The sequence below is a fragment of the Hippocampus zosterae genome, chromosome 20 (assembly GCF_025434085.1).
Source record: "Hippocampus zosterae strain Florida chromosome 20, ASM2543408v3, whole genome shotgun sequence".
NCBI lineage: Eukaryota > Metazoa > Chordata > Actinopteri > Syngnathiformes > Syngnathidae > Hippocampus > Hippocampus zosterae.
Window position 1 is genome coordinate 2,734,717 of NC_067470.1, and position 19,146 is coordinate 2,753,862.

Here is a 19,146-nt window from a genome sequence, read left to right on the forward strand (position 1 = left end):
TTTCATTGTTAGCCAAATTAGCTGTTTAATGACTTCTATGACAAAGAGTATGCGTGTGTGGGTGGGGGGGGGCAACATTAAACATCTGACATCTTTGAACCCGCTCAGGCAGCAGATGCGCTCGCTACAATGAGCACGAGGCCATAAAAAGGGAAGTCCGGCAGATGCTTGCTGAAAAGGACGTCGTCTGCTCTCCTCTTCGCCATATTGTCCACGCTGCCACACGGTGCTTTCTTCTTGCCGTATGTTTACATTTTAGGAAAGTAAGATGGACCCCCTGCTGGATTTTGCATGTGAGGTTTGCTTTTTCATACATCGGCGTAGAAAAAAAAATCTTTGAGGCCTTCCTGCTCAGATGAACAATATTATGCCCTAAATACGCGACCACAATGACAAGTTAAAATATTCGACATTCGAGCTTTCAGTCAAATGTTCTCGGATTGGATCTCCTTTTTTTTTTCCCACTGCAAACATTTGCGGTGCGGACTGTGCAAAAAGCGGGCCAAGTGCGGGGACGCATCCCGTCATTAGAGAGGCGAGCATGTGTGGCAACGCCGAGGCTGCAATCATAATCTCAGATTATATATTGTGGATAGGAGAAGTGTACACACCCCTGTTCACATTTCAGATTTTTGTCATTTAGAAAAGTGAAACCAAGATCATTTACAAACTTTACAAAGACAATTTGTTTTGTTCTTTACACACCAGTAACATATTTTTTCTTTAACGTACGGTAATCACAAAACAGCAATCGGCTTTCATATTCCATATTCACAATCGATCCTTTCATGTGATAAGAGTTATTTCATTTTGCATATGTTTATGCATTGAAATTGTACTCTTGTGTTGTGCATTTTATTAATTTTTTTGTCTTTCAGTGGTTGCAATGTGCTTCCATTGTCTGGGAGAAAGTGACATTAATAGGAAATATCCTTTACTTCCATTTAATGACTGCAGTGCGGATTGCCGACTGGGTGTCAACGGCTACCTATAATTTGTATTGTTGCTTGTTATTTTATGTTATTGAAAAGCACTCTCATAGGAGTGCAAATGAGTGGTTGGTCTTTTGAGACCCCGTTGCGTTCTTTGCATAATAATGAGCTGTTGTCAAACAAGAAAGGAGCGAGCAAAGTCGGGAAAAGAGTGAAGAAATTTGCTTAAAATGTCCACAGAGGAGAAAATCGTCGTCACACTCGAACAGATGCGGTGGAGAAATACTTTTTTATGAAATACAATAACGTCAACTTAACATGACGAAGAAGATTGGAACAATTGGGAGTATTTTTCTTTCTTTCCAAATGGGCGTCATCTCTGACTTGCAATGACTTCCATCGTCAGACTCTGGTTACACTCCCTCCTCAATCACGCCACGTTTGACTTCGTCTACTGGGCCGAGCTTCCCCGCATCGACTGTTTCCAAACTACGACCAAAGAAAGAGAGACGGGGGGGAAGTCCACGTCAAAAAGTTGTGGTCGTCCGCGGCCATTGGTCGGAGCGTCTGGGAGCTCGTCGGCATGCCGGACTGAGCGGCATGGCTTCGGCCGTGTTCGAGGGCACGTCGCTGGTGAATATGTTCGTGCGGGACTGCTGGGTGAACGGCGTCCGCAGGCTGCTCATCAGCTCGAGGGGAGACGAGGAGGACTTCTTCGAGATTCGCACCGAGTGGTCGGACAGGAACGTGCTGTACTTGCACCGCAGCTACTCGGACCTGGGACGACTCTTTCGGCGCCTCAACGACTCGTTCCCGGAGGACAGCGAAGACCTGTCCGCCTCGCCCCTCACCCAAGGTCGGTCTATCGGTCGGGGAGACTCGAGCATAGAAAAGCTTCGGGAGTGGGCTTTTTGAGCCACGGTCGTTTGCGTGGGATTTTGCGGGTTCTGACTCAGCTGCCTGCCACTAAAATTCGCCCAAATAGTTGTCGTCGTGTGCACGTAGGAATATAAGTTGACTCGTGGAAAAATAGGACGTATCATTTGTGAAAATACATTTTGACAAGTGCCGAAGAGGTTTAAATAATTCTTTCATGACAATTGTAGTTTTTTTCCCCCCATTAGGAAAAAAAGTAATGAATTTCTCCTCCATTTTTGGATAATACAGCACAAAATGTGGACAAAAATTACACAGTTTTGGACAAATGTTGACTAACATTGGGACATTTGTTTTTTTAAAAGGCAAAATATATTCCAGTATTGTATTTTTTTTTTTACTATTTTTGCCTGAGTTATAAAAATCATTTCAGAAAAAAAGAGACCAGGAGTATCAAAACTTATTGGGGTCTACTCTGGAGGGCCGACTGTGAACCCAAATGTATGATCACCTCATATTGACATCAAGTACTCTATCCCCAACAAATGGATGAATACCTAATTTTGAAATCTGAAGCCATTAAAAACTGTTCAAATATTACATTCGTTTTAAAAGGGGAATTGGTCACAAAAAATGCTTGCAATATGTCAGTGTTTTTAAACATGAAGACAATGTGGCCCCCAGGCCAGAAGTTTGACAACCGCATCCGAGATAATACAAAGCCATATTTTAACAAAAAAATATTTTAATTAGAAATAAATAAATTTAGACTTTTGACCAAGAAACAAGTTCCAGCATGGTACAGTCGATAACTTCTGTAACATAATTTTTCTTTTTAATTACTTTGTGGCGGGGTCAAATTGTATATACCGGTATATATATATATATTTTGACAATGAACAAGTTCCTATCTGATAAAGTAGTCGACTTCTCTAGTATGCATCATTTTATTTCCTCTTTAAACTTTAGATGGCCAGTTTCCCAGCAGTGAACTCCCCACACTTTCATTCGGGTTTTAGCAAAAGTGACAAAGCAGAATCAGACATAATAACAGTATACCATTTAAAATTGCGTTGTCGGCATTTTCCATCCCCGCGGTTAGTTGCATCATATTAATTTACCGCCTAATGATGCACATCCATAAAAGGAAACAAACGATCATCTCTGTCAGTCACAGCTTCTTTTTTTTTTCTTTTTCAGTCACGTTGACATGTTTGGACAGGTCAATAATGAACAAAGTCTACTTTTGGATGGTACGTCAACAGCCTGAGGCCTGCATGAGAGCATAGTCTATCGCTTTCGATCAATTTTATAGGACCAGAAGGCAATAAGAACTGCTTCATGGACGGTTCATTTGTTTTTGGTAAATCCCTACAATCGTTTTTTTTTTGTGGCAGTCAATATTTACACTTAAAGCGACGGATGAACATGTGAGGCAGGTTTTTGCTGTCAGACAGACACAAAAGCCGCCGCTATTTAAGTCTGTTTCATGACTCTGGGGTAACACTAGCTGTAGGTCAGAGGTCAGTATCTATTAATGCTCTACTGGTGTGCGTTACGCTAACAAGCGAAACAACTTTAATTCTCACACTCACAAGTAGCGGTACTTGTGTTAAAAAAGAACTCTAGCAAATTAGAAGTAGTCATTTGATACCGTTACTAACATAAAAGTAAAAGCGTACCAAGTCTGAGGTAGAATTTAATTTGATTTGATTCAAGCTAGCTTGATTAGCATCAATAACGTCCGACCTTTTTCTCTTCAATCAGGGTAGAGAACATCTCGCTGTCCGGGGTTTTTCCATCAGATCACAATCTCAGCCACTATCTATTGATGTTGTTTTTCCGTCGTGTCATCTATGGAGGTTGAAAACAAACAAAAAAAAAAACTAACAAGCCTATCTTTAAAATCTTATCGACTGGAATAAAGTATTTGTACTCGGATAATTCCCAGCACTGCTTTGCAAGCCCTTTCCAATGGGATGGCGCATGTCTGTGGCGTAGAGAGACAAATATTTGTCAAAACATCCATGCAGCTGCGCCTGGAATGTTTTGACTTCCTGCTGTTGCACGGAAATCGTGGACAAGTTGTTGACAGGACAGGGAAGCATGTCTGTTGTCACATGGGGGGGGGGGGGGGTCTTTGCTTGGCTTTCCTCTTGTTCAAAAGTCAAACTTGGCCCTGGATCTTCTTCTGTTTTCCTGTGTCTTTTCCACATCCAGGCAACAAGGAAAGAAACACTCTGATGTCATGATGAGGGAGAGCCAGGCGACTTCACTTCCTATATTTAGTCCCCGCTCCGGCCTCTGACGGCTACATAGCTTCCATGCGCTCACGCAGACAGGAAGCGATTGCTCACGGTGGTTTGAAAAGAAAAAAAAAAAACCCGGGGCCGTTTGAGAAGGGTCACGTCGCACCGCTGAGCATGGATCGATATGAACCACCTGATGAATATTCAGCTTGTTTGGACCGGGGGCTTAGCAGGACGGTCGTTTCTGGACAGGCGGACGAGAAACGATTTGTTTGAGTGCAGACGCTTTGAGACCTGATAAAGTGTCAGAATGTTCACACGTGCTTATGAGTTCCACGCAAACGATAGCTGCCAATTAGAGTTGTTTTGAATGGACAACGCCTTAGCCGGCTAATTAATCCACCACATTTTGGTTGACGCGGCAGTGGAGGTCTGTGAGTCATTCTTGTTAACCTCCACCAAGAACCAAGCATCCGATTCCACAAACCAGGAAGTAGCCCACCAACAAATACAGTATGTCTTATCTCCATTAACTCATTCAGTACTGGCCAATTCTGGACCAAGTCTGAAAAGACGTTTAAAAACGTCTTTGGGAGTGAATGCGTTAAGAAGGTGATGTTTTTGTTGCTCTGGCAAGATAATTCTTCACGATACAAATAAAAAGCTCTTCTGAGATGATAAGACTCACTTAAATCTCTCTTAATCGATTGTTCAAGGACGACGGTGGCCCGGAAGGCAGTGCAGTAAACCGGAAGGCCTTTCAAGATCCTTCAGCAATGATACACAGCCGTACGAGGCCTCGCTTCCTGTGTTGATTCAGCAGCCCCGATTTTGGCGTCAAGATTGACGAGTTCTTATTCAGTCCTTCTACACAGCGCGAGGGTTTACATGAACCTAAAATGACGCCTTGCTCGCCACACAGGGGAGGCGCCCGCGTGGGTCTTGCCGAATGTGCTGATGTCACTCCCCACTTCCTCTTTATATGTCGTCAAATGTCCCTGCGGGCTTGATTACGTAATGCTTATTTGACTTGCTGTTTTAACATGGGCTAAAAAAAATTGGACACCTCGAGAGTTTTCCATTTAGTTCACCCCAAAGGTATTTGAATTGGGTTGTTCTTCCTTACCAGACTCATTCTTTTTTTTTTTTGGAATTCCTGACTTGGCTCGATTTTGTAATTTCAGGTCTGGTGAAAATCAAAGAAGCAAACGACATCGAGGAGAAGCTTAACGAGGTGGAAAGGCTGCTGAAAAATGCCATCAACATGCCGTGCAAGGTGGGTCGGGGCACGGCCGCCGAGAGGCTGATGCAACGTTTTGGCCAACGTCGCACTCATGCATCGGCGCCATCCGTAGTATTCCAGATCCGAAGTCATGCTGACTTTCTTTGAGCGCTCGCCACTGGACCAGGTGCTCCGGAACGACAAGGTGCACAGAATCCAGCCCTGTTTCGAGAGTCCGGTCAAGATATCGGGTAAGTTGTCCTTCTTGAGTCCCGTTCTTCATGGCCCTGATTGGATCCGAAATGCAGTTCCACCTGTTTTGGTCCTTCAGAAATCATGCGCTCAAACGGCTTCTGTCTGGCTAATACCGAAACGATCGTCTTTGACCACAAGCTGCCAGACAAGAAGGCGAGACCCTCTTCCACAGACTCGGTGGAGCACACGTGAGTGAAACGGAATGATTCAACCCCGTCCTTCTCCACCACTTGATTCAACAGGAAGCTTGCCGGGGGGGGCCCCCTTTTCCTTCCCTGGGTGTGCATGGGAAGCAGAGCAAATAACTCCAGCCATGCATTCTTTGCTTCTTGCGTCAGGTACGACGACGGACCAGAGTTCTTGCCCATGCATGCGGATGTGTGCGATGAGGAAACGGAGGCATACGTTACCAACCTGTCCTACTACCACCTCGTACCATTTGAGACTGACATCTTGGAATGAGGAGCTGTCTGGAACTATTGAACTATTGAAAGAAAACCAACAGCGAGATAGCACCAATAGGACCTTTTCAACAATTCACCCTGGAAGATGTTGAGGCAAAATGACACGTGCTTACCCGGCCGCCCGAAATTCAAAGTCAGCAGTTTAACACCCACCCTGGCGTTATCGCGGGATTACAATAAGTCGTTAGGAAGCTCTTTCTGCCATCTTTGTTTCTTGTGCTATTTTGGTGCGCCTAATGCAACCTCTCAAAGAGGATTTGTGCGTGGCGGATTTTGAGGCTTTGACGGCTAAAGGTGATGGATTATTTCTCATGGAAGTGTTGAAACAAAACACCCATCCCGGTGTGCCTCCTGGAACCCCTTGCGGTCCCTTCAACATTTCATGCTATGCTGCAAAATTTAGTAAATTGTTTTTATCCCTCAGTGTCCTATAAGGCTTTTTCAGTCGGTCGGGTTGCAGATGACCTGGAGCCAACTGACTTTACGTAAGAGGCGAGTTACAACCTTGACTGGTTGCCAATCAACCATTCATGCTCACATTCACACCTATTGGAAGTTAAGTATGCAAATAACTTACATGAAGACAGAATACTTGTCGAAATCCCATGCAAGCATTGGGAGAATATGCAAACTCCAGAAAGGACGGCCAGAGCTGAGACATGAACCCTGAGCTGCAGAACTGTGAGGTGGATGTGTTACTCACTCGGTCACTGCACTAACGACTTCAAGTGTCATTGTATTTCAACCTAGATTGTAATGTTAGGAGGAGAGAATGAGTGTTGGGGTCATGTGATGCTCTGAATCACCACCAGAAAAGACGACAGGCCATGTGAGGTCAGTGGGTTTACTGAGGGCCTGAACGTGGCAATCCAGTGCAGGGCTGGGGGAGGGAACTCATAATGCCCTCTCTTTTTACTGTCAAGCAAACAGCTGATTCCAATTAATTTCTTTTGTGTTGTATGAGTCCTCCCATTCGATGTTTACATTTTCCTTTCACTTAAGTGCCTTCAATCAGCTATGACTACCGACAAAATGGAAAACTGTAAACTTGTGTTGTTCTTTGTGCAACTTAAGCCACTTGGGTTACTTGAATGGCCAAGAGTAGGAGACACACCACATGCGAGCTCTCTACAACTCACGCCGGTATTGTTCCTCTCCTGCCCCCCCCTCCTTTAAATACAGAGGCATTCAAGCTTAGCAAAGTTGGCACAGGAGGCCTCAGCATGGCTCTGTTTAGTAACACAGTCATGATCACCATGCAGCCAGTGAGAAAATACAGCTCGTTCTCACCGAAGAAGTTTTGGTGTTTTAGCGCTTTGCCCTCAAGAAACACATGACGTAAAAGTTCAGCTGGTTGAAATAACTCTTTATGTCCTGCTGCATAGTGTATGAAATGCCAGTATATCAAAACAATTAAATGATTACGAGCATGGCAGATAATTATGAAATAATATAACAGCTTTAATTATTTCATTTTATTAATGTGAATAACCAGGATGAGTTTTATGCTGATTATAATGTAAGGAATGTTTATGTTGTAAATTTTCTGTTCTGACAGTATTAAAATATTTTAAAAACCAACACATTTTTAATAAAATGAGCGAGCAACCAACAGGCTCTTTGTCATGATATCCCAGCGCCATCTTGTGGCCTGGGGAGATCGTGCATCGGTTTCAGATGAATATTAAATTTCTTCTTGTTCGCCTTTTGCGTGCAAAAAAATAATTTCACAAAAATGACTATATAGTTCGATACATGCGACGTCACAATAAAAATATGAACGAGAAAAAGTAGTATCGTACGTCGTCACGCGCATGCGGGAAACGCTTTCCTCGTTCAGGCTGGACTGACGTTGGACGCGCATGCGTAGAATGGTTCAGTTTCGCGGGTGTATTTCCGGCTTTCCGTCAATCGCAGCGATGGCAGGAGTGAAAGTTTCTTTGTATTATGGAGGTACGTTCGCTCTTTCAATTTATTCTTTGCCTTTGCCCTTCGTCTGTGAGAGCGCGACCTCTCCCCGGCCATAAAACAGCTATTGGTGAAATTGTGGCACCGAATGATGCCAAAGGTGATGCTAGCTTCTTTAGCCTGGTGGGGATGCTTGCCGCCAGGCTGGAGGAGCTGCCGTTTAATTTTGTAACATTCACACGAAAACGTTGCATGACTTGGCTTTATCTTGTTCCTCACTGCAGTTTTTGCGGCCTTTTTGGGTTCGGGGGTGCTTGCCTTTGTGAAGGATCTCGACGACACGTACGTAAATCATTCAAGACTTGTTTGCTGTGTGTTAAACACGAATCAATGTAATCACAAACTTATCCTGGATTTGTATTTTTATATATGGTACATTGAACTTAAACAAGCCCATACTTAAAATTTTGAACTAAATGCATTGGTTTCATTCTGTCCATTTTTTTGTTGATAGCAAGGTGTCCACTTTTCTGTTTGGCAGGTTTAAAGAGACCAGAGTGAATGACATCTGGCTGGTTGATGTAAGTTTTAACTCTCTCAAACACACACACACACACAAACTCAATTCATGCCCGGCCGGATGCCACCAGGCTCATCCCTGACGGAAGTACCAATGTGCGTGGTGGAAGTGGGTGGCGGGGCTGAATGGAGGGTTGCATTGTGCTTGTGTTCTCGTCAATGACAAGCCATGCATGCAGGCAAAGCCAGGGGGGCTTATGTTACAGTCAGAGTCTCTTTCAGAATTCTCATGCCGCCTCGGTGAAGCGGAAATGGTACGAATAAGTCTTCCTTTGCTTAAAGTACAGTATGAGAGGTCCCAAAAGAGCCATTTATTGTTATGTCTGTTGTGCACGAACCCCAGTGAAGCAGAATACTGCCGCAAATATGTTCTCACAGCTCCATGGCAAAACTTGATAAAATAGATAATTTGGATCATGCATATTCTATTGATGATGATCCTGATTAAACGGGGAGGTGTTTACTTGGAAAATGTAAAGCTGTTCTTTTACACCACTGCTGCCACTTGAAATGGCCCTTCAGTGTCAAGATCATCGCAGCGTCTGATATGCTCATGGCTGTCTAGAACGTGGTGCAATTGTTGTCAATATCTCGCCATCAGTTCTACGCTCCCTGGTGCGGCTACTGTAAAAAACTGGAGCCAGTGTGGCACGACGTGGGAGCCGAGCTGAAGCTCTCCGGGTCGCCGGTCCGTGTCGGCAAGATGGACGCCACCGCTTACTCAGGTGAGTTGCTGTCTTGTATTTCTTTTTCTAACAAAGTCAATACTGAAACGATTCAAGGAAGTTTTGTCTTTTCATTGGTAGGTATGGCGTCAGAGTTTGGCGTGCGAGGTTACCCCACGATAAAACTGTAAGTGTCTGTGCCACAGTCGGGTCAAAAATGCTTTTGATTTTGAGTCATGGAAAAAGTGGCATTAAGTGGTCTTGATCCCTTTGTCGATCGAGTCGCAAACTGAAGGAAACCCCTTTGTCATGAAGAGTTTGAGACAAGAAGACTTTTTATTCTGAGTCATGTATGATGTATGTATTGACTTTGCTCTCGTCACCTCTGTTAACCTCAGATTGTCTGATTTCAAATCCAAAACGATGCAACGCTGCCACCTACAGGCATTTCTTACTCATTGTAGTACATTCTGAAATCTGAATTTCACAATCCACGGCTTTGAATGGGTTAATGATGTCCAAAATTGGCTTGGTAATTTATGACTGAGATCGAAAGCAGCACCGGCTGCAGTAATTTGCATGAAATTTCCCTGCCTCGGGAGTGCCTTTTGGCGAGGTTTGTTCTGGGTTCCTCTCGAGTCTTTTCCCCTGGAGGTTCGGCCTGTGGAGATGTGTCCTTCAGGAAGGAACGCGGCGTGCTGCAGCAGCTGCTGCTTGCCTGAGGCGTAATCAAGACAATCCTTGCTCACAACATGTTACTTCAATTCCATTACTGCGACACCTCCTGATGCTTTTAATCGTAAGCGACGTTGTTCGCGAGAAATAAACATTTTCGCCTAGATGTATTTATGTGTAAAAAGTGTTTCTCAGATGTAGTTAGCGCGGTAGGCGTTTCATCCGACTCCTCTGGGGAAATGCATTTCACGCGGCGCAGGCGAGTGATGAAACTTCCGTCAGAGGACAGCAGAAGCCCCCCCCCCCCCTCCCTCGCCAACCGCCCAATTGAACCTTTTCCCCACCCTCCTCTGAGAGCATGAAGCCCTGTGGGCTGATGTAACCGTAGCCACACTCCACACCACTGTGCTGTTTTTAGCCCGTATTCCAGTGCTCCAGTTCAATACAGGTTTAAAAAAAAATCCCAGTAAAAATTAAACGATTTAGGAATGGGTGACGACCAACACCAGGTATCCGTGTTTGGCTGATACTGGTAGAAAGGATAGAATGGAGCTGTTTGTCCATTGGTGATAGAACCCCCCTCCCCAGAAAATCCAGTTGAAAACACTTGAAAGAAGTTGAAGTGTCAGTCTTGCAAATGTTATTTATTTTTATTTTTTTGCCAAACCAAACTGCAAACTTGATCACTGTCTTGATGGGTCAAATCAGGTTGACAAAAAATGTTTTTTTTTCCCTCTCGTGTCCCCCATCTCGATCCACATATTGGTACTTTCTTGACTAAACATGAATCATGTGTCTCCCCCCCCTTTGCAGATTGAAGGCTGACCTGGCCTACAATTACAAAGGTCCAAGGACAAAAGACGACATTGTGGAATTTGCCAATCGGGTGGCAGGGTGAGTGCTGATGCTCTGCCGGAAGCGCCAAATGAAATGAACACTACCTACTCCGTCTCCACGGGAACGCTGCTGTGCACTCGCTAACGACCTCCACCATATTTGCTCCCCTTCCCCCAATTCCGACTCCTTTGAGCCGAACCTCCCAATTTGAGATTGGCTGAAGTTGGCGCGCATCACCACTGTGTGGCACCACAATCTCACAATCCAAATTCACATACAGAACACAGCAGGAGGTACTTTTGGTGACCTCCGGTACAGCCGTTTTTTTAACTTTTTGAATGTGCAATGATAAAAATATTTTGATCTGAAAGCACAGAATTGGGAGGAGCACTGATCCCAATTGCGGCAAAGTTTTTTTTCTTCAGCCCTTGTGTTGGATCTCCTTTGCTGGTGTACTTTGTCGCTTTGTTTCAATCTTGACCACTTCGATCTGCTCTCTGTAGGCCGGCCGTTCGAGGCCTTCCCAGCAAGCACATGTTCGAGCATGTAATGAAGCGGCACGACGTCCTGTTCGTGTACGTTGGCGGCGAGTCTCCTCTCAAAGTGAGTGCTTGTCACCTAAATGTTTGTGTTAAATACAGGACTGCTAATTTTTATATATATATATAAATGTGTATATACACATATATTTGTATTGTCTTGGCAGGAGAAATATAACGACGTCGCCACGGAGCTCATCGTCTATACCTACTTCTTCTCGGGCTCAGAAGACGTCCTGCCAGAGGTGAAATGTGCTGAGCGTGGTTATATTTGTCACCTCGGGTTTGCTGTTCTGTTTCACATTCTCTGCATGTTAAACTTTTCAGTCTGTCACCTTGCCGGAGCTGCCTGCGGTTATCGTGTTCAAAGATGGCGCCTACTTCACTTACGACGGTGAGTGCTGCGCCTCGAAACGGTGTCGTCGGCTCTTCTTTCCAGGGCTCGCCCGGTCTGCCTTCTCTCTTTGAACCGCGCTCCTCTTTCATCTTTGCGCCACCGTACGGCGAGGCCCCGAGCCATGTCACAGTGGTTGTCTCCGCAGGCGTAGCCGGGTAGCAGGCCGGCCGGTGTGGGAGACCGCAGAGCTTGTAGCTTAAGCGCTGCCGAGCCGTAAATGACACGTGAGATGGGCGGCGCCTCCTTGTTTTGGTTTCATAGCTTTAGTGCACGGTCGCAAGGCACTGCAACCCCCCCCCCCCCCCCCCCCCCCCGCTCCCTCAAGTCTCCTGTTAAAATAAAAGTATGGCACCGAAGCTCATACATATTTAATTTCCCACAATCCTTCACGCTACAGAAGCTGTTGCTCGGGAGGTTTTGATCAGCGGCCGGACGGCGGCGTGTCTGAAGGGTGTGATGAGCGACAAGGTCAATCTGGATGCGACGCGGAGGAGGCCGCTTCGGTTGTCGGACCGTCTTAGTTATCGCTCGGCTTAGAGTCTCTCCGCTAATCTCCCTCCGATTTGACTCCGCCGCTCCTCCTTTGGGAGCGTACAAAACGGAGCCAGCTGTGAGGCGGAATTAGTTTGCATACATTTACAGCGGGCACTGAAGCGACGGGCCGCCGAACGCGCCGTGACAGCGATGACAAGACGCTGCCGCCCCACTGAAGATGATGGCGCGCTGGATCGTAGTCAGCCAAGAATACGAGGATGGCAGTGAAAGTGACGGAAAGTATAGATAACATATGTAAAATTAATTATTATATGTGCTAAAATGAACTTTTAAGTCTTATGTTTATTCATTATTTATCAACAAGGCCCTATTTTTGTGGCCAACTCAAGTCTAGTGCAAAGTGGCATCGAATGTGTGCACGAATGGATTTTACTTTCTTTTGGTATTTTCGGAGGCGGCCATTTTGCCAATGACATCACAGCTGGTCAGGGCTCAGCAAATGACCCATCATGGCTCAGCTTCAGAAAACAGCTGATCCAGGATTGGTCGTTACCTAAGTCCTGAGCAGCTGTGAGGTTGTTTTCAGTCGACAGCAAGTGGCAAGATGGCCGCCTCCTGAGATGGCTAAAAAGAGGTGAATTTTGCTGCTGAACTCAAACTTTAAATATTTACTGAGCATAATGTGTACAAGAGTTTGACTCCTTGTAGCCTCTGTCCGGTTTGGACCACGGTGTCCGTGGTCTTGCGTCTCATGAACCTTCATCCATGAATAGGTCAGGGCTACCATTTCCACGCCCGCGTGCCCTTGACATTGAATATCATATTGTTTAAAATTTATTTTTTTTTAATTCCTCATCCCTGCCGAGGTAACTTTAACAGGCCGCATCGCAAGGTCCGAGAACGCCATCGCCCAGGTTGTGTGGCTCGAATATGTTTCAAAGTGAAAGCAGTGGAGGTGGGCGGGGCGCCGCTTAGCGCGCGGGCCTTCAGCTCGCTCTGGGGGGAAGGAAGCGCGTGTGCCCATAAAACCAGAACATCTGTGGAAAGAATGCGCTGGAGTCGACTCAGCAGCCTTCTTACGCAAACTCAGCATTAATATCCACGCCAAGGATGACCGTGCGCTGTTCGAAATCATATTCACTATTAGGCCCTTTGGGGTGGCTCCCCTGCCTTGCTTAAAAAGCGTGTCAAAGTCATTGCCGATCTTGTAATTACTCTCACTGGTGGCCGCCAGGGCGTGATAACTTATTAAGGTATCATAATGAGGTCCCTGTCGCCTTTTTCAGGTGCTCTGCGAGCGCTTTTCAAACCTTCCCTCTGCTATTTTCATCCAGGGGAGCGCGATCGGCTCCACATGTGGCCGCCAGATGTGCGGGTGGCAACATGCGGCGCGGACCCATTCACATGCCCGCACAAAAGCCTTTTTTTTTCTCTTTTCTCCACGAGACGTCCCTTGTTTTCCACAGTGCCTGTCTGTTGAAATACACAGCTCCCTTTCATGCGTTTTAAGTGGAAACTTGATCAAGGGTGTCCGGGCAACCGCCATCGGGTCATGCTACATTTATGAAAAATGACACGGACTACATGGACAGCAGGGTTTTGGACAGCGACAGGAAATGAAATGTAAAGACAATGCCTCATTTGCCTCATTTTTAGCTGTAATAGCTTTAGCTGTCCTGGGGAAACTTTTAAGCAGAGTTTGGTGGGTCATTTTTGAAGTTAGGGCCACCTAAAAGGTTTGTGGTGGTCTTGTTCTTAACCACCAAACTCATCCTGACATGCTTTTATGTACCGTTTTTTGTGTGTGTGTGGTCACGGTCCTGATTTTTCCTCTTAGCAACATTGACTTAACAAGGTTCAATGCAATACATTTAAAAAAATAAAATAAAAATCTCGACGTTTACATTTTGCCCTAAAACTTGCTTAAACTTAGCTCAGGGTGGAGCTGACCTGGCACTGCAATATTAAACAAGGTTGTACGTGTGCTTCCGTGTTGCAGAGTACGTTGATGGCAGCCTGACCAGTTGGGTCAACAGGGAGCGCTTCCAAGGGTACCTGCAGATCGATGGCTTCACGCTGTACGAGCTCGGAGAAACGGGTACAGTCGCTCTTCCTTTATCGCAAAGCTCGCGCCCGTCAGGCACCAAATATTTGTGAGATTATTTATGCATATTTTTAAAGGGGCGGAGTGTTCAATGTGTGTTCGGACAAAGCTAGCGAAGGTGGTTCCTTAACTAACTGCAGCTTGCGTAACGACTGCCATGAACTTACAACGTATAGTAAGAGTCGTTGTGGGTGACATTTTGCTCGCACCCTTGCTGAAGTAATTGGCGGTAGGCTTGCCAAGTTTTGTCTGTCCCTTCTTGTGCGCCTGCTACAAAATGCACCCGTCTTCAGTTGAGGTCATTGCATTCTTTCAGTTCACCACTTGATGGCACTAAATTCTCCCCACTGGACATTTTTGCCTCTGCGCATATAAAATAATGATTGTGGTGCGCAGATGTTCATGTCAAAGTTGTGTAATGGAGGACAGTTGGACTTTGCCGCTTGGCACGTTGCACTTTATAGTTTGAAACGATCCAACTCTTTGACCATTCTCGTCAAAAAATGCAACGCACGAATCTGCAAAAAGTCAACCGCGATATCCTGCAAGGGACAACTGTACTGCACATGAACCCCCGCTATCCCCCAACTTCAATTTATTCCCAGTCATCACATCCTCCGATATGTCTGGCGGTCGAGTCGTTTAAGGACATTTCCTCCTTCTCAAATCCGTGGCATGTTGCTCTACTTTGCAGACGCACCCTCCCACAGGAAGTCTCCAGCTTAATGCGAGCAGCAGTTTCAAAAGAGGCTGCGCGCCGTCTAATATTAGACACAGCAGCATTTCGGCGTTTCATCTTAATGTGTACCTTCCTGTGACGGGCACTTTGATTCAGCCCACTTGTCTCACCCAGCCAGGCATGGCACCTAACAAGCTCTGCCGCCACAGAAATGCGTTTTAATTAGAGCGTTGCTGATTAAAGATGGAGGCTTTGAAATAGTCGCCTAGATATCGGACGAGTGTAACCGTTCTTTGACAGCGCCGGGAATGCGAGTGTGTCGCCAAGCGGAATGCCATTTTTTCGCTCTGCGCCCCCCCTGTCAGCCACACGACATAACTTGTACCCACACAAAGCGTGGCGTCCATGTGTAAATGTCCGCGCGCCCGAACTCGGACGGCGGTGCGACCGTGCCCTTTAGATTCCGTTTGATTAAAAAAAAAGTCTGAACTTTAGGGTAACTTGAAGCGTGTAATGCAGATCAAACAACGTGCGCCAGTGGTTTTCGTCCTTTATTACTCCCGACGACACAGTTTGGGTCAAAGCCCTTTTTGAAAACAACCGCTTCTATTTGGCTGCGAAAATGGCTCATTGACCAATAAAACCCGACAACTCTGCAAGGCACCATCAAGGGGCGCTCCAGGATTTAACCCGTTTACGTTGAAGGCTTGCAAAGGGATATTGTAATCAATTGATCCATTTTCTCCCACGTCCACCTAAATATTAGCGAGCGAGACGAAGGCTCATTTGAGCATCTTATCTGGCTGGCCATTGTTCTCTCGCCTGCTTCCTGTGATTGCAGCCCGCCCCCTTGTCTGCCCCCTTTAGGCAAACTGGTGGCGATCGCAATCATCGACGAGAAGGACCCCACAGAGGAGAGTGGCAGGTACGCCAGCACCTTGTAGTGCACGGCTGGCCAATCAAAATAAGACTCGCCGACGCTTTCAGGGCAAGTCTGCTCACAGTCTTTTTTGTTGTTGTTGTTATCCGTTTCCCCCCACAGATTGAAAATGTTGATTCAGACGGTTGCCAAGGAATACAGAGAGCACTTTAGCAGGTATGACATCCAATTTGTTGATGTATTCAGGGATGGCGGGCCCATTTTTCATTGTGCTTCAATCCAAGCATCACAATCTGTTGCATTTACACACCTAACCAGATGGTAGTAAAAAGTACAAAAGAAAAAAAATCCGAGCCTTTTCTGAATTATAGCTTGTGGGCTCTTACCTTAAATATCACTGCTTCTCTATTTTCCCGATTGCAAGTATTCCCCCCCCCCCCCCCCACCAACTCCCATCCCTGCCTCCTGCCTTCAGCCTTTGAGATTCAATTTTAGAAGCCTTTAGCTACAGAGCCACTGAGCCAATCAGATAATAAACATGCCTTCAATGGATATCCCGCTTTATGGATTCATTTCCCCGGGGGGGAGAAGCAAGTGGCCCGAATCCTCCACCAGGAAAGGTTGCGCTCCGTTTGCTCATCTTGGTCCCGAACAAGAAAAAGTAATTACATCTTGGATCTGTATACATCCCCCGGGTCCCTTAATAGACATTCAGATTGAGACTTTTTATTAGCTTCATTCGTCGCCTGGCACTTGTCAGCAAAATTATCAATAAGTCAGAGTGATGTTTTCGTTGTGTTTTCTGCATTTATGACACTCTCCCGTCTTCTCATAATTTCATCATTGACACGAGCGCCGCCGCCATGATGTGGCACCTGCGAGCTACAATGAATAGCGCGAGCGCACCTAATCAGTCATTCCCCCAGACGCCCGTTGCAGCCGTTTTACCTGGACTACCCACAATGCACCCTGCTGACAGTCAGATCCTAATAGAATTCCCCATCGAGCTGCCGTTGTAATGATTTATTCCTGAAATCAGTCTGTGGCTTTTTCACAGCTGCATCATGCAAAGGGAGCAGAAATTTGTTTGCATTCCACCCAGACAGGAAATTTACTCTTTTGTGTGTGTGTGGGTGTGTGTGTGTGTACATAATCTTAAGCCGCACTTAATTAATGTGGCCTTGTGTCCACAGAGACTTCCAGTTTGGCCACATGGACGGCAACGATTACATCAACAGCCTCATCATGGGGTGAGCAGCAAAACAGTCGATCTTCTTCACTCCCTCATTTGTCCTCGTCGTCATCCTCGCTCCCTCACTTCCCGCGCGCCTTGCTCGCGTGCAGCAAAACGCCGCAAATCTGCTGGTGTGCGATGCTGAGAGTAAAACAGACGACAGGCGGTGCGTATGAGGATTAGCGGCGCGCGTACACAGTGACACGTATCACCTAATGGCTTGTCAAAGAGGTGTGCTCACGATGCTCGGCCGAGAGCCACCGAAAGACCCACTTTTAATTAGGCGGTAGACGCGGGTATTCGCTTGAGCGAACGATGCGTCTTGATATCATCAAGTACATGAGTAAGGCGTCCGTATGCTTCCTGGGAAACATTCGACGCACTTCATTAAACAGTCGGTCTTGGAAATCTGCCGGCGGTTACCGGGCAAAGACGAAGGGATGCGATTGGGCTTCCCGCGCTCGATTTTGCGGGCGTTTGGACGCAGGAGCGCAGGATTAATTGCCCTCCTTTGAGGGATGAAATCCTGGCCCCATCAATGTCCACTAATCCCTTCCCTCAGGACGCCCGGCGAAATAAATCTGATGGCTTTTTATCCCGCTTTCTGTCATCACAGCGATTACTGTGTCCTGGCAGCAGCCGGTCTGGCATCAGGCTGCCACCGCTTTCACCCTGCGGCACACGTGTGCGCGCACACACACACACACACACACACGCACAAACGCGCGCATGCAATCGAGGACATTACTTGTACTTACACTCATTTCCTGCACTAACCCGAAAATAAACCAATCCTTGACTCACGCCATCTCCCGTTCCAGCCTCTTGCGTCTCCAAGTTCGTGGCATGCACATTGGGAAGCCGTATACCCACATTGCACCACTGACTGACACACGCAGCCCAAAACATTCTTGACTGGAAGCGCAATCCGTTTGTTGAAAATACTTACTGTGTGGACAAAATAAGCATGGCGTTTAAATTATCCATTCGCTTTTCAAGTCATTAAGCTGACCGTCTCCTACCGCCAGGGCCATAGTTGTAGACTTGAGCATGCGATCCGTTTGCAGAACACATTGAGTAAATTCCAAGGCCGGGGCCCATCTGCTTTTGGCCTTGTCTCTGGCAGACAACAACAATGAATTCTCTCTCTGAAAGCATTCCCATGGGAAAAGTACAAAGGCTTTGTCGATTATGCCATTGTGCTCTTCTCTGTGGCACTTTTCTTACCGCAGAAACCACAATTTGTTCCTGCTTTGATGCCTTTTGGTCTGTACCACGGATTAAGAATTAAAAAATTAAAAAAAAAACAAATCTGTGTTTCCTGTTTGTTTTCAGCGAGGTGACGGTGCCCTCCATTATCGTCCTCAACACAGCCAACGAGCAGTACTTCCTGCCTGACCATCCGACCGAGACGGTGGAGCAGCTGGTCCAGTTCATCAGCGGCGTTCTGAACGGTTCCGTGCCGGTAAGAAATCACCTTTCTCACGCTTGACTGTCTATTCTGCATTCCGCTCACCTCCTGCTAACTATTTAGGGCCTGAGCACCAGGACAGGCCATCTCCTGTTTTAGTTTGAAGTCGCCATTTTGCACGCTACTATCTCCTAGCCCATTGTGATCGCAGTAACCAAACGCGTTGCCTCCCATTTGTAACAGCGTTCATACCGATGAGGTATTTGTTGCAATCTCCTTTGGCGTGTTTAGATTTCATGTCGCTATCCCCTCTGAACAGATTATCTCCAAATCATTCTTTTGGTCCAAGACAAACAGTGAGATTAGTACACGACACGGCGTTGTAATCCAAGCGCACCGTTCAGGAGAGGCGGCGCGTTAAACCGTGAGCACGCTGCACGTGCAAGAGCGTCGAAAACCAAACACCAGCAGAGAGAGGCCCGCTCCCGATTCCTGGAAAGCTCCTGGCTATTTTTTGCCTCGCTAAAACACACACAGCCCACTTCCTCAACGCAGAAACAAAAAGATCCAATGTTGGGTGTGCTTGCCACAAAACTTGAAAGAAGCGTCAGGAATTCATCCAAGTGAATGGACCTCATTTACAAATGAGCGGGCCCCGCCTTTTTCAAAGTCAAATAAATGAATCCCGCTGCTTTCTTCTCCGACGGATGAAACGCACGAGTGAGCGGGCTGTGTAGTTAGACCG

General features: G+C 46.4%; 2 protein-coding genes across 3 annotated transcripts in view; both read left to right on the forward strand.

Annotated features, from left to right (window-relative positions):
* The first annotated feature begins 1,033 nt into the window (after window positions 1-1,033).
* On the forward strand, window positions 1,034-7,610 carry pxdc1b (PX domain containing 1b). Its single transcript, XM_052054391.1, has 5 exons — window positions 1,034-1,788; window positions 5,242-5,333; window positions 5,413-5,530; window positions 5,611-5,722; window positions 5,873-7,610. The coding sequence occupies exons 1-5, from the start codon at window positions 1,533-1,535 to the stop codon at window positions 5,994-5,996; spliced, it is 702 nt and encodes a 233-aa protein (XP_051910351.1). The 5' UTR covers window positions 1,034-1,532; the 3' UTR covers window positions 5,997-7,610.
* Window positions 7,611-7,829: 219 nt separating this feature from the next.
* LOC127593137 (protein disulfide-isomerase TMX3-like) overlaps window positions 7,830-19,146 on the forward strand; it is a 48,363-nt gene continuing 37,046 nt past the window's right edge. For both annotated transcript variants that reach the window (XR_007960333.1, XM_052054382.1), the window contains exons 1-14: window positions 7,830-7,951; window positions 8,191-8,248; window positions 8,448-8,487; window positions 9,087-9,210; window positions 9,292-9,337; window positions 10,639-10,719; window positions 11,166-11,265; window positions 11,369-11,446; window positions 11,529-11,595; window positions 14,093-14,191; window positions 15,744-15,801; window positions 15,919-15,972; window positions 16,950-17,006; window positions 18,326-18,455. Coding sequence is in view for 1 of the 2 variants with exons in the window: in XM_052054382.1 (XP_051910342.1) it covers window positions 7,861-7,951; window positions 8,191-8,248; window positions 8,448-8,487; window positions 9,087-9,210; window positions 9,292-9,337; window positions 10,639-10,719; window positions 11,166-11,265; window positions 11,369-11,446; window positions 11,529-11,595; window positions 14,093-14,191; window positions 15,744-15,801; window positions 15,919-15,972; window positions 16,950-17,006; window positions 18,326-18,455 (1,083 nt within the window). In the remaining variant the exon portion in view is untranslated. The remainder of the gene's footprint in view (window positions 7,952-8,190; window positions 8,249-8,447; window positions 8,488-9,086; window positions 9,211-9,291; window positions 9,338-10,638; window positions 10,720-11,165; window positions 11,266-11,368; window positions 11,447-11,528; window positions 11,596-14,092; window positions 14,192-15,743; window positions 15,802-15,918; window positions 15,973-16,949; window positions 17,007-18,325; window positions 18,456-19,146) is intronic.